The 16,425-nt window shown below is 48.0% G+C and overlaps 1 protein-coding gene across 1 annotated transcript in view; it reads right to left on the bottom strand.

Moving 5' to 3' along the window:
- LOC119391008 (protein RCC2) overlaps nt 1-16,425 on the bottom strand; it is a 171,806-nt gene that overhangs the window by 50,922 nt on the left and 104,459 nt on the right. The window contains exon 6 of the mRNA XM_037658719.2: nt 9,896-10,074. Coding sequence (XP_037514647.1) covers nt 9,896-10,074 — 179 coding nt within the window. The remainder of the gene's footprint in view (nt 1-9,895; nt 10,075-16,425) is intronic.

The following is a 16,425-nucleotide window of genomic DNA, read 5'->3' as shown; positions in this document are numbered from 1 at the left end:
GGAAATGACGTGCAACACAAAACTGTGGCGGAAGAGCGGACGACTCCTCCAGCTTTCCCTGATGCATGTGCTCCGTTTACTAAACAAGGCGCTACTACAGTAAAACCTCGTTTATCCAGATCTCGTTAACTCGGAAATTCGGTTAAGGGGGGACCTTGCTTCGGAGATATATTTCTTTGTTTTTGAGTAAATCTTTATGAAACTTTAGCAGCTTGTGTATTTTTATGTCCTGATTTCAAATATGCAATTATTTTTCTAGTACATTATGCTGTTTTCAAAATGTAATATATTTCATGTATATTGTTGGGAGCAAGATTTATTTATAAATTGTGAGAGTTATAAAGCAAACCAGCATATCACAATAAGCTGGAATGAATGCTGTATGAAATAAAACAACAATGGATGTTCTCGGCCCATTTGAACAAAAGTTATGGTACGCTGGACACTTGGCAAGTGAGCGATGTCGAGCTCGGTCAAACTGGGATCAAGCTGGGAATGTTCAACATACCATAACTTTTGTTCATATGGGCCTAGAACATCCATTCTTGTTTTATTGCATACAGTATTCATTTCAGGTTATTGTGATATGCTGATTTGCTTGTTAACTCTTACAGTTTAGAAATAAAGCCTGCTCTTAACTATACAAAAACTATTTAATAGTTTCAAAACTACATATTGTATTAAAACAATAATTGTATGTTTGAAATCAGCACAGAAAAATACATAAGCTGTGAAAGTTTCATAATGATATGCTCAAAAACAAGAAACATGTTTCAGAAGCAGGGTCTCCCCTTAACTTGGACTGGTCCCGGTAGAACTGTGTATACTTCAATGGTGTTGACTGCTCGCTAATTCGGAGGGATTTAGCTTCGCACCGGTTAACTTGGACAACTCCGCAGTCGGGACTCCATGCTTTGAGTCGCACGATCGCGGCGGCTTGGAGGCTCAAGCACTGCTTGTTGTAACGACGGCGCAACTGGAGTTTCGGAGAAACCGAACGAACAACTGCAGCAGAAAATGATCATATGATGATAGTGAATGAGGGGGAAGTGGCTAGGTGCCGCCGGCGCATCCAGTGTCTACCTACGCTGCTGGTTCCTTTGTGTTGTGACTTCGCGCATAGCGTGCAAGATCGTGCACATTGCGTTCTCCGGCTGTGCTTGTGCGTGTAGCCGTCGCCGTCGCACTTCATAGTGATGGCGACCGTCACTGAAGTGAAGCGGCCACAGCAGCCAGCAAATGATCTAGAAAGAAAGGTGATGATATTGAAAGACGTGAATGCAGGTGTTTCTCGACAGGAGATAATGAAAAAGTACGACTTTAAAAGAAACACCTTAAGTGACTATGTGAAGAACCAAGCAAAAATTTTCGAGGCGTTTGACAGCGGCAAATTCACCGGCAAAAGAAAAAGACTTAAGACGGCAGCGCACCTGAAACTGGAGACCGGCTGCGGTGGATAACAGACATGCGGAACAGCCAGCTTCCCTTGAGTGGACCGTTAATTTGTCAGCAAGCTGAACGGTACGCACTGAAATGATATCGACACTTTCAGTGCATCTGAAGGATGGTTTGCCCGCTTTAAAGAAAGGCATGGATTGGTCTTTCGGAACGTGTGCAGGGAAAAAGCAGCGGTGGATGAACGGCGCATTGCTGACTGGAAGACAACTGAGCTTCCGCAGTACCTGGCTTGTTATGAACCTGCCGATGAAACGGCTCTCTTTTTTAAAGCCTTGCCAGACAAAACGATCACATTCAAAGGCTACCTGTGCGTTGGAGGAAAGAGGAGCAAAGAAAGGGTCACTGTGCTTCTCGCTTCAAATATGTTGGGCACCGAGCGCCTGCCACTGCTAGTCATCGAAAAGGCTAATAACCCAAGGTGTTTTAAGTGTTTTAAGAACATTCACAATCTTCCTGTGCAATATCGCTGCAATAGAAAAGCCTGGACGACCTCGGATATTTTCAAAGCTTGGCTGCGGCAGCTCGACCGCCGCTTCTCCGCTAAAAAGCGCAAGGTTTTGCTCGTAGTTGATAACTGCAGCACTTATACCAGTGTGACGGGGCTGGGGTGCATCGAACTTGTATTTCTACCTCCAAACACGACGGCTGCCCTGCAACCGCTGGATCAAGGGATAATTCAGTACGTAAAAAGCAGGTACAGAAAGCATGTACTGGAACGGATCCTGCTGTGCAAGGAATTTCTGAAGGAAAAAATTGTAGCGCAAAGCAACACACGGACAGACAGAGAGGACGGGACTGGCGCTCTCTGTCTGTCCGTGTGTTGCTTTGCGCTACAATTTTTTCCTTCAGAAGTCATGAACCAACTAGCCCAACAAAACGTATTGCTATGTGCAAGGAAGCAGGGCGCGAATATGACCTGAGTCTCCTGAGCGCAACTCACGTTTTAGCGCATGTCTGGAGCGACACGCCGCCCGAGGTCATTGCAAATTCTTTCTGGCACAGCGGCTTTGTCAGCCCTGACGACTCAGATGCTTCTTCGGAGGCCACTCCAGAGGATACCTGCGAGCTCACTGGAAATATGGATGACGAAGAGGTGAATGACACGCATTTTGAGTCTCTCCTTCCTAGTGGCGTCCAGCTTGTAGACTACGTCGCTATAGATGATGATGTTGCCGTTGCTGGTCTGCTGACTGACGATGACATATTATCGGAAGTGCTTACAAAGGATCAGAATCACTGTTCCGATGATGACACTCAAGATGAGCCGATGCGACATCGCACCCTGCAGGAGGCCGCCGAAGCCCTTGCTGTCTTCAAGCAGTTCTGTGTCGGTTTTCGCGACAGCGAGCGTGTGCACCACCACCTGATGGGGTTGAAGAAGATCGTCCTAGCACAAATTCCGACGAAGAGGCAGACAAAAATAACGCAGTTTTTCACGAAATAAAGGTTTGTCTGTGCCGAGCACATTTTCCTTTTGTTTTCATGGTCCATTCGATAATCTGGAATTCGGTTAACTCTGACATTTTCGCCGGTGCTGTGAGATCCGAGTTAACGAGGTTTTACTGTAAACGAAAATTTCCACCGATACACAGCATTTGGTGCCGTGTGAAGCCGATCGTTCCTAGTTGTGTGCAGCACACCGTCAGCTTAGCTGACGCCGTTACTGCCGGGGCGCTTGCTGTACCGTACACATACATTTGTCCTGAAAGTGTTCCTGATGCCCACTTCTTTCCTGACCGCACACGGGCGCGAGGCGATGGCCAGCTGCTGTCCTTCCTCAAAGCAATGCATCTGTGTGGCACACTTAGCGGTCTCACACAAAGAGGCAGCATGTATGAATGGCGGTGCGGCACATTTGGGTTGTCGTCTGTTAAAAGCATGCAGTGCGCTTACAACTACGCTAGGCCACATGCACTACTGAGCAGTTAGCTGAAGATACTTATCATAAAAGGTTGTCATGGATAAAGTAACACTGGCGCGCTTGCCGCCTGCTGCCATCACGCCTCCATGCATTTCCAGTCCTTTTCCGTAAAGACACCGGCGCACTGCGCCGTAATAGCAGCACCTGCAGATTTTCGGTCTGCTTCACCCCATAACACTTAATCATTGCAGCAATGCCAACTTTCAAACATGCTATGGCCGCACACAGGTCGACTTACGAAAGCGCTGGCTCAAACCTATGAGATCTAGACAGGGCAGAGGTGGGGGGCATTAATGCTGTTTCGGACCTGAAATTTGGGCAGAAAGTTTGAAAAATGGGATGCCAAAGAGTTTCAGCGTCCCGGATGTTCTTATACGTTGACGTCTATGGGACTTGTGACGGTTCCGCGAAAGCGTCTGAATTATCAAGCATGTCCGAAAAATTGGCAGTTGACTACAATGAGCCTAGGTACATTTGAACAAGCTTCATGAAGTTTGCTATACTTATCCCACGTTGGTTTTGAAATATTACGTTTCCAAATTCACCGACAGAATATTCAACTGCTCTGCCTTTTGTGGGATGTTATAGTATAGGTCCTTTAAGTCTATCAAAAAAATTGAGGAACACGAGGTTGTTTCGAGGAATTCAGGAACACTATCCAAGTTCCTAAGAGAAAAGTATTGTTAATGGCAAGGGTTTCCATGTGCTCCTGGAAAGCCTTCGACATATGGAACCACCAAAGCACATGCATCAGTTCAAGCTCCATTCTGCTAACCCTGACATATATCGAATTTATCTGAAGCAACATAGAGCAATTAAGGGAGGACGCGGCTTTCAAAAACCGAAAAATCGCGAAAAAGTCGGTTTTTGGAAACCCATATATTTCGGTAGTACGTGTCATAAACTACCTCTGGTGTAAGTATGAGCGCCTAATTCGCCCTACAAGTGCTTAAAAAAAAATAATTCGCAAGCCGCGGGAGCTCCCAAGCTGCGAGAAATCGCCGAAAATGCCCCAACTTCACGTGCGCGCCGCTACTCCGCCTGTTACCCGAGCGCCGCCATCTTGGTTTTGTTATGTTCGTAAATTCTTGCTCTTTTTTTTCCCTCCGTCAGTGCTAGGCCTGACGGCATGGTTGAGGCATAACTCGCTTGTGATTGGAGAGCTCACGGAGTGTTCAAAAGCCCCGCTTCTCGAATGCGGAGCTACGACTGGATGGAACGCGTGCTCCTCGAGGACGAGGGGAAGCGAGTGGCTGCTATTGGCTGCTGCGGGCGCGCACGTGTTCGGCTTGCAACCATGCCGCCGGCTACCGCGCGCGTCCCCTTGTCTGCTTCGACTCCTTCGTTGCAAACGTTCTTCGTGCGCTTCTTCGTCTCTCGTGATCTTTTTTTGCGATCAGTCTCGGCACTGTTGTTCAAACCGTCTTTACGAGACGATAATCGTTTGACGCGGCCTGCCGATCGTTGCGCGATTGACGAGTTGTGCGCGTTCTGCCGAGCACGCACCTGACGCGGCTCTCCGTGTCGAGGAAGCTTTTCGGAGGAATTGTGCGCGTTCTGTTGCGATGGATCGCACCTTCGAGAAGAAACGCAAGACTCGGCTCGCTTACGGAAAGCGAAAGCGCCGTACGCCTAATCCTCGGCGTTCGCGGATACCCCCACCAAGTCCATCAATCGCCGAAAGTGATGCTACTTTGGATCCTCAGTCGTCAAGCAATGCGGTGAACGACGCAGACGAGATGCTACGCCAGTGCGTGTCAAGCTCGGAAGACGACGACGTTGATGCTACCGTACATCGACGTGAGGCCGCACACTCTCCTAACGAGGATCGCGCTGTTCAACGTGACGGTGAAACAGGTAACGGTGAAATGACTGACGCGCCGGCAGATGCCGGCAATCCGCGGGGTGATGCCGCGATTGTGCCCGGCGAGCGTCGTACTATTCAGGGACACATTCAACCCAGTTTTGTGTCAGCGGAAACCGCAGAAGCTCAGTCGACCAACGTTCGCGAGTCGCTCGGCGCGATGTCCGCTACTGAGCGAAAGTTTGCACTGACCGCGCCACCGGAAGGCGCAACTACGCCGACGCCAGAGGAAGAAGAAGAAGAATACGTGATGATGCAGGTGGGCGTCCTAAACGCGATTATTCGGAATACCCTCTGCCCTGTTTGTCATGAGCAAAGCTTGGTTGTGAATCGTGACACAAGGCATGGACTTGCCGTGAAAATGGTGGTCACATGTCGCTCTTGTGGCTCAACCGACACCCATTGGACTTCGCCAAGAAAACCAGGTGGTCGAGTTTTCGACGTTAATGTACGGTCTATGCAGGCAATAAGGAGCATCGGCAAAGGGCCTACTGCTCTAAATGACTTCTGGGCAGTGATGAATGTTTCTCACAGAGGGCTGCACCAGAAGACCTATCAACGCCACTTGAAGAAGGTGCTGAAGCCAGCTGCTGAAGAAGCTGCAGAAACAGTTTTCGCAGATGCTGTAGAAGCTGTGAAGAAGACTTATCGGGAAATAGAAGTAAACTTCACTAAAAACATTACCGTGGTCTATGACGGCACATGGCTGACGCGCGGGCACAACTCACACATTGGTGTAGGCTGTGTGATAGAATTTTATACTGGACTTGTGCTTGACTATACGGTTCTGTCCAACTTCTGCCTCGGGTGCTCACTAGGTCCAGCTGAAAACAACCCTGCACATCAAGAGTGGAGGAAGACGCATGTTTGTCAAAAAAAACACAGACGTGGCTGCGGGACGCATGGAGGTGGAAGCTGCACTGCAGCTTTTTGGACGCTCCCTCAGCAAAAATGACCTCCGTTACACGAATATCATTTGTGACGGTGACAGTCGCACCTACGTGGCCCTGTGTAATGAGGAGATGTATGGGTTTGTACCTCTCACGAAGGAGGACTGCGTGAACCACGTTCAGAAGAGGATGGGCACGGCACTCCGTTCTCTTGTAAGCAAGGCTAAGAAGGGAGAGGCGCTCGGTGGAAGAGGTGGCCTGACGCAGGACTTGATCAAAAGGCTCACCAGCTATTATGGCCTAGCACTGCGAAGCAACACGGACGTCGAAGACATGAAGAAAGCAGTGATGGCCACCTTTCATCATGTTTCATCGACAGATGCAGAATCTCATCATGAGCTCTGTCCTTCCGGTGCCCGCAGCTGGTGCAGGCACCGTGCAGCAGAGGCAGAGGGGAAGCCACAACCTCCACACAAGTATAACCTGCCCAACAAAGTTGTTGAAGCGTTGCGGCCAGTGTACTAACGCCTGTCCGACCCTCAACTGCTGGCTCGCTGCAGCGGCAACAAGACTCAAAATGCCGCTGAAAGCCTCCACTCGGTGATTTGGTCACTAATTTCTAAGCAGCAGCATGCCTCCCTCTTCACTGTGGAAGTAGCAGTCCATGAGGCAGTTGCGAGGTATAATGCAGGCAACTTGCAAGCCTACACCAAGATTTGTGCTGCAATGGGTGTGCAACCTGGGGCCCTTACCCTCCACAGGGCTGCTGAAAAAGACGCTCAGCGAGCAAGGAAGTCATCGCACATGCATGAAGTGAAAGGGCAGAGACGCAAAAGGTTGCCTCTACACAAGGACACCAAAGACTACAGTGCTGGTGCGTTCTAACAAATGCAAACGACTTCAAAAACTTTGATAGCCTTTTTCTCACAAGTGTGTTTTGGACATTGTGCATTGCTCGTGGAAAGAGTAGCACGGGAATGACTGGACCGATTTTGATTCTGTTTTTTTTTTCCTGAATCCCTGAACCCTGCTTGTGGGTATGACATTCTTCAATTTCTTGTTTATGGCCCAGTTTTTTTTTCTAGATGATGATTTGTCCATGACACTGTTTCTGACAATGTGTGTCGGCAGCCACGATGATCTCTAAAAAAAAAAAGAGAATTTACTAAACAATTCTGAGAGTGTCATACCTTGTAGTCTTCTTTTGAGTAAAGATCAACACCATTTGCAGCTTCCTGGCATGTTTTGTTACAGCGCTAGGCTTTCCACGAACAGACCACATAATTGGACCATGTAGCATGATGTAACTTGAGAACTACTCAAGGTATCATGATGAAACTGCATATTTCTCTATTCGAGACACTTATGAGTATGCATGCCAAATTTCATTGCTCTAGGTCAACAAACAAAAAGTTTTTTTTCAACGCCACCTCCCCCCTTAAGGGGAGACGCTCCTCGAAACAACTTTTTTTTTATTTTTTGTAATAGAGACTTGAAAATTCTGTTATATGTATAGTTTTTCATGCAGATTTCAAATATGTCATTACTTTCCATGTAGCTGCTACAGTTGTTGAGTTACGTCATACACAATGGCAAAATGTTACACTTTTTGCGGGAACTCTTTTATGTACTAAACTTTCAGTAAAATCATTGTGTTGAATCTTATTTGACTCTTTGTAGACTGTAGAGTGCCAATATCTATCCAGATATTCCACAGAGATAATGGAACTAATAAAAAAAAATTGTACTCTGTAACTGATTATTTTCAGTCTCCTTTGAAACAGTAACCGAATATTTTCACAAGTAATGCTGATAGATATTGCAATTTCAAGTAGATATTTGCATTCTACATGTCTTGAAGAATATGTGTGCCAAGTTTCGTTACTATACAATAAATATAAGTTTATAAAAAGCTGCCCGCAAAACGTGAAATTGTCGAAAAAAATGAAAATGAGAAAAACAAGTTTGAAAGTTTGAAACATTGGCATTTATCAGAAAAAACACTATTTACATCAAATTGGGCCACAATCCACCTCCACGAGTGCGCGGACGAAAGTGTAGACTCGGGGCAATCGGAATTTTCACAACACAGTTCGAGGAAGTGCCGAAAGTCCTTTGCGCTTTCCAGCTGCCTCTCGGACGCCGAGCTTCCGTTCGCGGCAAGTTGGGCATGCCGAACCCGCCACAAGTGCCGTGAGCGCGCCGATTTCGCAAAGCATCGTGTTGACAGTAGGAGCACCTACCGGTCTAGGCTCACTCTCAAAGAATCCAACCTTCTTTTGGGATGCACTGATAAATTCCACAGCAGCGTCAATTTCACAACCACTGTCATGGGGTTCGGTGTCGGCGTTAGGCCTATCCAATATCGGAGCGTCGGGGGCATCGTCCATCGCTGTCACTTTGGGAAGCGTCCAACGCCGTTTCCCTCGATACTTGTGGCAAGTCCTGAACTTTCGAACATCAGAACTGTGCTTATAAGGGCTTGCCATGGCACGAAAATACAGAAGAAATGCAGAACAACTCGGTCGCGGCGTTTGAGGCTTCGTTTTTTTGCCGGGGAGATGGGAGGGAGGAGAGGGTGGAGCGCGCCGCCGTCCAATGGCGGCCTCGCGCTGCATGCCGCGAAATTCAAAACGCTCGACGTACGCGTTGTTTTTCTCGTTTTTTCTTTATTCTGCGTGAAGATACGAGGCTAACCCCTGGTGTATTGTGGAGAAGACAGCTTTACGCTGCATGCGGGCAGGATTGCAAATGGCGGGCACCGTGTCATTTTCGCAACAGAAGGACGCAAACTACATTATTTTTCGCGACTTTTGCGCATTTCTCGCGTCACCGCTTCTCGCTTAGAAGCGTTTTTAGGTAATTTCTCGTGCGTATTTGAGCTTGATATTTTCAGAAATAAAAGAGTATAGTCCAAGGATGCCAATACAGCCGAAAAAAAAACAAAACAAATTTTTTTCGGAAAACCGCGACTTTTCGACCCGCGTCTCCCCTTAAGCCTGCCAACACACAAAATAACTTTACGAGTCATTGCCATATCGCGTAATCACAACACGTGTAGCATCAGAAGAGAGTTCGACAAGATTGTCGTCCCCTTTCCCATCATAAACTGCTCATAAGAACTTGTTGTTGGGCTAGTTGGTAGATCATTTTCAAAAGTTAATTAGAGCGCAACCACACGACACATTCACACACCCACACACCCACAACCCAGACATCAACCATGCACGCAACATCAACCACGCAGAGCGCTGTGCGTGGTTGATGTCTGGGTTGTGGGTGTGTGAATGTGTCGTGTGGTTGCGCTCTAATTAACTTTTGAAAATAAACTGCTCAGTCCCTTTGCTTGAGCCGTTCTTTTTCATTCATGTTTTTTCAATAAACCTAGCTGATAGCTCGCGCTTGTCGTGTCCACTTCATAACGTGTCTTAGAAGAACTTCTTGTTGGGCGAGTTGGTGCATGACTTATTGTAGGGTATGTGCGCAAAGCTCGGACGAACACAGGAAAAAACGATGTAGACAGAAGGAGCGCCTTCTGTCTACATCGTTTTTTCCTGTGTTCGTCCGAGCTTTGCGCACATACCCTACAATAATTCATAACGTGTGTCCTCTTTAACTTCTTTTGTGCCAGTAACCGTAGCACAGTATTTTAATCATGCAAAGCCAACTAGCCCAATAACTGACTTTGCTTATTGATGATCCACACATGACACTCTGGTGGCATTTCGTGTTGGATGCAATCCCAGTGACATGACCACCTACCAACTCGCCATAGGTAGGATGTGGGCCCCACGAAATGACGCTCTCGTCAGCCAGCACTACGATGCTCTTGTTAGAACAGCCAATGCCCCGGATGTGCCAGCCCGTCAGGTCCTGGATGGGCTTGGGGTACATGGTCGCCTCTCCACCATGGTTGTTCATGCCCCAGAAATAGAGCACTCCTGCGGGTGCAAAAAATATTGAAATACAGTCAGATCTCGTTTCGACCCTCATTATATTGGAATTTCGGTTCATTCGGACGCAGCGCCTGGTCCCGTCTAAAATGTGTGTTGTTATAAGACGGAAAACTCATTAATTCGGACAGATTCAATCGCGCTTCGGTTAATTAGAACTCCCGACCGAGGTCTGGTCGTGACAAGGAAGCAGCAGCGGATTCCGCCGCGGCCACGCTTCGAATATCGACGGTGCACCTGAACAGCTTCGAGATTGCATCGTGCCCTCCAAGATTTAAAACGAGGTACAAATGAGCTTTGCATCTCGGAGGCACACACAAAAAAAAGCACACATACACAAAATGAAAGGCACTGCATCGCTACTGTCATCGGCAATGGGCAACCGACAAATTTGGCTTTTTTTTTCATGTGCATCCAACACATTTGCATTGCGGTTGAGTCTGATTGTACTCCTGTAGCTTGTTGTTGCTTTTAAATTTTATTTACCGTATTTACTCGCATAATCCTCGCACTCGCGTAATTCTCGCACCCCCCCCCCCCCATCGCCCAACAAAAATGCTATTTTTTTTCCTCGCGTAATTATCGCACCCCGAAAAATCGCAGCATCAAATGTCGTCTGCTTCTTCCAGCCAATGATGATGATAGCGCGCGGCAGCCTAGCGCCATCTCTTACACATGATGCATACTACCAGCGCACGGAGCCCTAATCCAATCCAGGCCAAGCCACAAGTGAAGTTCGCGTACTGAGCGCCGTGTTTAGTGTTCCGTTTCCGTGTCGCGTGTGTAGTAGCGTCTATTCTGCAGCAACACAATGGGCCGATACGGAAGCTACACAGCTGCTTTCAAGTTAAAGGTCATCGATCATGCATTGGAAAACGACAACAGGGCCGCCGGCAGGCACTTCGGCGTGGACGAGTTTTGTGTGCGCTACTGGCGACGGCAGCACAAACAGCTGAAAGCCACGAACAAGACACGCAAGGCCTTCCGTGGACCTAAGACTGGGAAATATCCACAGGTCGAGGCGGCACTGCTTGACTACATCAAGGGTCTCCGCGCGAACGGGTGTGCCGTTTCGATCGACTTGATCAGAAATTAGGCGCGCATAATTGCCCGGAGGGAGGGCATCCCGGCGCACGATTTCCGAGCGAGCAACGGGTGGGCCACACGATTTATGCGCCGAAGTGGATTGTCACTCAGGAGGCGGACTGACTTTGTGTCAGCGGCTACCCTCGGCGTATGAAGACAAGATCGTCGATTTTCATCGATTCGTGATTAGGATCCGGGAGGAAAAGAACTTCCTGCTCTCACAGATTGGAAACGCGGATCAAATGCCGCTCAACTTTGACATGCCTTCGAGCACAACTGTTGAACAAAAAGGTGTGCGGAGTGTGCACATCAGGACAACAGGTGCCGAGAAGCAGAGGTGCACCGTCATGCTCGCCGTAACAGCGGATGGGCGGAAGCTGCCACCGTTTGTTATTTTTAAACGGAAGACCCTCCCGAAGGCCAAGTTCCCCGCTGGAATTCATGTACAAGTACAGGAAAAAGGTTGGATGACCGCTGACCTTATGGTCGATTGGGTAAAGACTGTCTGGGGACGCCGCCCAGGGGCACTTCTTTACCCATCGCTGCTGGTCGTCGACAGCTTCCGCAGTCACCTTGTCTACTCCGTTTGGACAAAGCTGAAAGAGCTGCGGACTGATCTCGCCGTCATTCCAGGCGGTCTGACATCGATGCTGCAGCCTCTGGACGTATCCTTGAACAAACCGTTCAAGGATAATGTTCGGAGGCTGTATGCCGAATGGATGGCTGAAGGCGACCATGCCATGACTCCCGGGGGAAAGATAAAAAAGCCGTCAGTGGAGCTCCTCTGTGCGTGGGTAATGGAGGCATGGGGCATGATTTCCCCAGAAATCATAGTCCGCAGTTTCAAAAAAAAAAAAAACTGGAATTTCCAACGCCTTGGACGGGACGGAAGACGACATGGTTCACGATGGCGATGGAGATAATGCTGAAGCTGGCGACGACTCTGATGACGCCGCTACGAGTGACGTCGACGGCAGTCTTGACTCTGACTCCGAGTAGTTCGGCCAAGAGACACTTTATTTGCTAGTGGCTTTAGTGTCTGCAAATAAACATTGATTTGTGTTAAACCTGTAGTTTTATTGTTAAGGTAAGTCTTGTATTAGCACTTTTCATAGCTTGTAGTTAGTTGCCGGCGGGAGAACCCCGATTTGCGGCCGCTTCGTTTTTTGTTTTGTTTTTCTAGCGTTTTACGTTTTCGCGGAAAATTTTCCCCGCGTAATTCTCGCACCCCCCAACTTTCCATCGGTTTTCTGGAAAAAAAAGTGCGAGGATTATGCGAGTAAATACGGTATCTTTGTGCGTGGTCAGTGCCGCCATCCACAGCCTGTTTGTTTTGAAAAGTCTGCGGGTCTTTTTTAATTTCATTTTTATCACCGTGGTTTTTATTTTGTTCGTTGTCTATTTGTGCGCAGCACCATCGCACAACCAGCACAATGCTGCCGGGATGGCGTCTCCTGCATTTCCTGTGCCAGCACCGGCAGCGAAGAGCGCGACGTGCGAAGCAAAGAATTTGGCTGCAAAGGTGCAAATATTGAAGGCGTTGCAAGCGGGAACATCTCAAAACGATGTGATGGAAAAGTTCAACGTCAGGAAAAGCACGCCGAGCAGTTATGTCAAGAACGAAGACCAGATTATGCAAGCGTATGACAGCATCACGTTTGGCGACAAGAGAAAGACTTAAAACAGCACCGCACCCCAAGCTAGAAGAAGCGCTGTTGCGTTGGATTGCCGTCTTGCGCGATGCACAGTTACCTTGAGCGGCCCCCTTATCTACGTACAAGCACAGAAGTTTGCACTGACCATGATCATTGACTCTTTCGATGTGTCGGAAGGGTGGTTCGACCACTTCAAGAAGTGACACGGGCTGTTCCGCAACGTGTGTGGTGAAAAAGGTATCGTCGATGAAAGTGTTGTGCAGGACCGGCATTCTGGACTTGCCGCACGCCTTTCTACATATGAACAGTGCAACATTTTCAACGCTGACGAAACAGCGCTGTTCTTTAAGGCTGTGCCTGATAAGACAATTGCGTTTAAGAGGGACCCATGCGTCGGCGGGAAACGGCGTAAAGAGCGGGTGACTGTTCTTCTGGCTGCGAACATGACTGGCACAGAGCGGCTGCTGGTGACAGGAAAGGCTGCGAAGCCAAGATGTTTTAAGAACATTAAGCAGGTGCCTGTCGACTACCGCCTTAATAGAATGGCTTGGATGACGGCTGCCGAATATTTCAAGCTTGGCTGCATCAGCCAGACTGCCGCTTTGCGGCCAAGGCTCGGAAGGTGCTGTTTGTACTGGACAACTGCAGTGCGCACACAAAGGAGTCCAGGCTCGGAAACATTTAACTTCTATTCCTGCCTCCGAACACAATGGCTTCCCTGCAGCTGATAGACCAGGGGATTAGTTAAACCTGCTTATAACAAACCTCCATATAACGAATTCCTGGATATAACAAAGTTTTTCTATACCCCACCATTACTCCATAGAAGCACATGTATTTGAGACCTCTACGTAACAAAGTGGCAGTGGGAGACCCCCTCGAAATAACCAATTTTTCCCGCCGATGACCAAAAGGTGTTGGCCCAAATTTTGTCATTTTTGCACGAGCAGCAACCCGAAGCCCCTTCTCCGGCACGACGGAATACGAAGTGGCGACGTCGCGCTTCATGCACTCGAAGGCCTGGCGACTGTGATGCGAGCGAGCGCACGTGTGTGTGCGTATGAGCATGCGTGAGGCGGGCCTGCATCCCTCGACCCGGCGATAATAAAAAACGGAGTAGGTATATACATAGAGAAAGGGAAATTGGCCATCAGCACACACTCAGCGATAAGAGGATCGAGCTCTCCCCGCCACCTCCTCGCCTAAACAGCCTTCGAGATTTTCGCGTCAAATCATAGGGACCGTGATCCCGAAGAATGCAAGCTGTCATAAGCGACGTTCAGGTGGCGCAAGTAGCGCAAAAGAAAACAAAAAAGAGAGTTATGTAACGTAACAGTGTAGCTTTTTAAAATTTTTTTTCTGTGTTTACTGTACGTGTGAAAACATTTTCTTGCACAACGAACTGAGAATTCGCAAAAAAAAGATTGTCACGTGCGTCGCCACCAGGCGAACGCAGGAACGGAAATCGACAAATCTGCCAGAACAGAACAGATTGTGCTTTCGTACGCAATGCGTTGGCGGGTAGTTTGGTTGGCTGCTGTATCTGAAATGTAACAGCTGCGCGTAGTGGGTTTTGGGCGTTTGCTTTCTCTTCTCGACGCGGCAGTGTCACCGCCGCTAACCGTGTCACCTGCTGAGCCTGAGCAACGGACGACGGCACGGTGAGAACCCACGTTTCTGTTCTCTCCGGGCGCTGCGTAGTAGGCTTAGCGGCGTCGACCTTTGCCGATTTAAGTGTGCGCGCGTAGCAGGCTTGGCACACGTACTTGCCTAGTAGCCAGGCTTGAAAGTTCAGGTGCGACGCGCGCTGAAGGAAACGAGAAGGGTCGACCTTTGTGTAATTAGTTACGTACCAATTGTGAGTCATTGCTACTTTTTTGAAAGCGAAGTGGGTTAAAGTTAAATGAAATGAAAAGCATGTAACGTACGATGCCGAGGCCCAAGGTTTCGGCATTGTTAATGTGTTGTGGGCGTAGCGAGGCACTCCACACGAGTGAAAAAGAGTTCTCGGTGATGGTTATTGTGTGTGCGGCTTGCTTATTTTGCAAAAGAATATTTCGAAGTACGTTTCTGGGAAACTGCGCAGCAAGTTCGCTTGTGGAAGCGCCAGGGCAAGTAAGCCTAAGCCAACGTTTTTAGATTATTTCAGTTTGCAAACTAGCTTCGAGAGGCGGCCAGGTTTTGTCGCCGTCCCGAGAGGTGGCGCTGGCGTAGCGTTGAGATCGGTTGAGATGCAGCACGAAGGGCGACGCTTGCTTCAGCCGCGTGCTTTTGCTGCGTTGTTAGTGCTCGCGCGTTAATCACTCATGTATTCTGAGGTCTGACACGTTCCACCAAGGCATGAGCTCTTTGCTGTGATCGTGCGTACGTATTTGAGTAGATACCGAGAAGTGTAAGCGTCGATTCTTGACATGCCGAGGTGCAGCGCGCCGTGTTGTTCGGGGTACGCTTCGGCTTCGGCAAGACCCGTAGCACGACGTTTCTTCACGGGAGCTTTTTTATGTTTAGAGGAATTGAAACCAAGTTTTTTTCAGTTTAGCTGCAAAGGAACTGGGTCTATTTCGACACTTTCTGAACCCTTCTTGGCGCACTTCGGGACTGTGATGTGACAAAATAAGCGTCGGTTGGCCCGTTCACAAGGACACCACTACTGCAATAATATCTGGGGTATTTACATGCCAAAACCACGATCGATATGATAATGAAGCACGTCGTTGTATTGCCTCCGGAAATTTAGACCATCAGGTGTTAAACGTGCAGTGACATCGCACATCACACGGTCCTCTAGCACATCCATCGAAATGCGATCGCAGCGGCTAGGATCGAACCCGCGACCTTCGGGTCAGCCGTCGAGCACCATAACCACTGCACCACCGAGGCGAACCACCACTGCTGCAGAGCATTCTGCTGCCAAAGACGCTTGCAAAAGCCTAAGGTCTTCAGAAAAGGTCGCATCCGCAAAAAAGAAATTAAAGCTAATGTGAAGGCTTCCCGTACAGTTCCGTCATCGTAACCAGCTTGAACCGACGTAGCGGTTACAGGGTGTGCGAATAGTGATTTTTGAGGCCGAATGGAATAGCGACAGAAGCGAATAGAATTTAACAAAGTATACTTTTTGAATAAGCCACAAATTTATGAAACAGCCGTTCTTAATTAGAACAAATGTGAATTGATGTTCGCGTCCTCGTATTTATTTATTTATTTATTTATTCATTCATTCATTTCGCGCTGTTTATTATCGGTATGAATATCCAACCAGCCAAGTCAGCTTAGTAACTCGGCAAGTTTCAGGAAATTTTATTGCGCCAATCAGGTGAAAATTTATTTATTTATTTATTTATTTATCTATATGTTGTACTCAAAGGTCTCAAAACTAGATATTACATGAGAAGTAATGCCAGAAAGAAAGGTCGGTCAGGACGATGGCAGATAGAAGGGCATTCCATATATTTTTTTTTTAAGTATACAGCAGGCCCTTCACGGCCCGTGTGAGTCGGTACATAAATACATGAAAGTATATACATTGCCGAAAATTCATGTTGAAATCTTAGGTTTCGCCCATACTCATACACAGCTTTGCTGTAAAAGAAGGTCGATA

Source organism: Rhipicephalus sanguineus, chromosome 4 (assembly GCF_013339695.2).
Source record: "Rhipicephalus sanguineus isolate Rsan-2018 chromosome 4, BIME_Rsan_1.4, whole genome shotgun sequence".
Classification (NCBI taxonomy): Eukaryota; Metazoa; Arthropoda; class Arachnida; order Ixodida; family Ixodidae; genus Rhipicephalus; species Rhipicephalus sanguineus.
The sequence above is the reverse complement of the archived record's forward strand: the minus strand, read 5'-3'. Positions and strand labels throughout refer to the sequence as shown.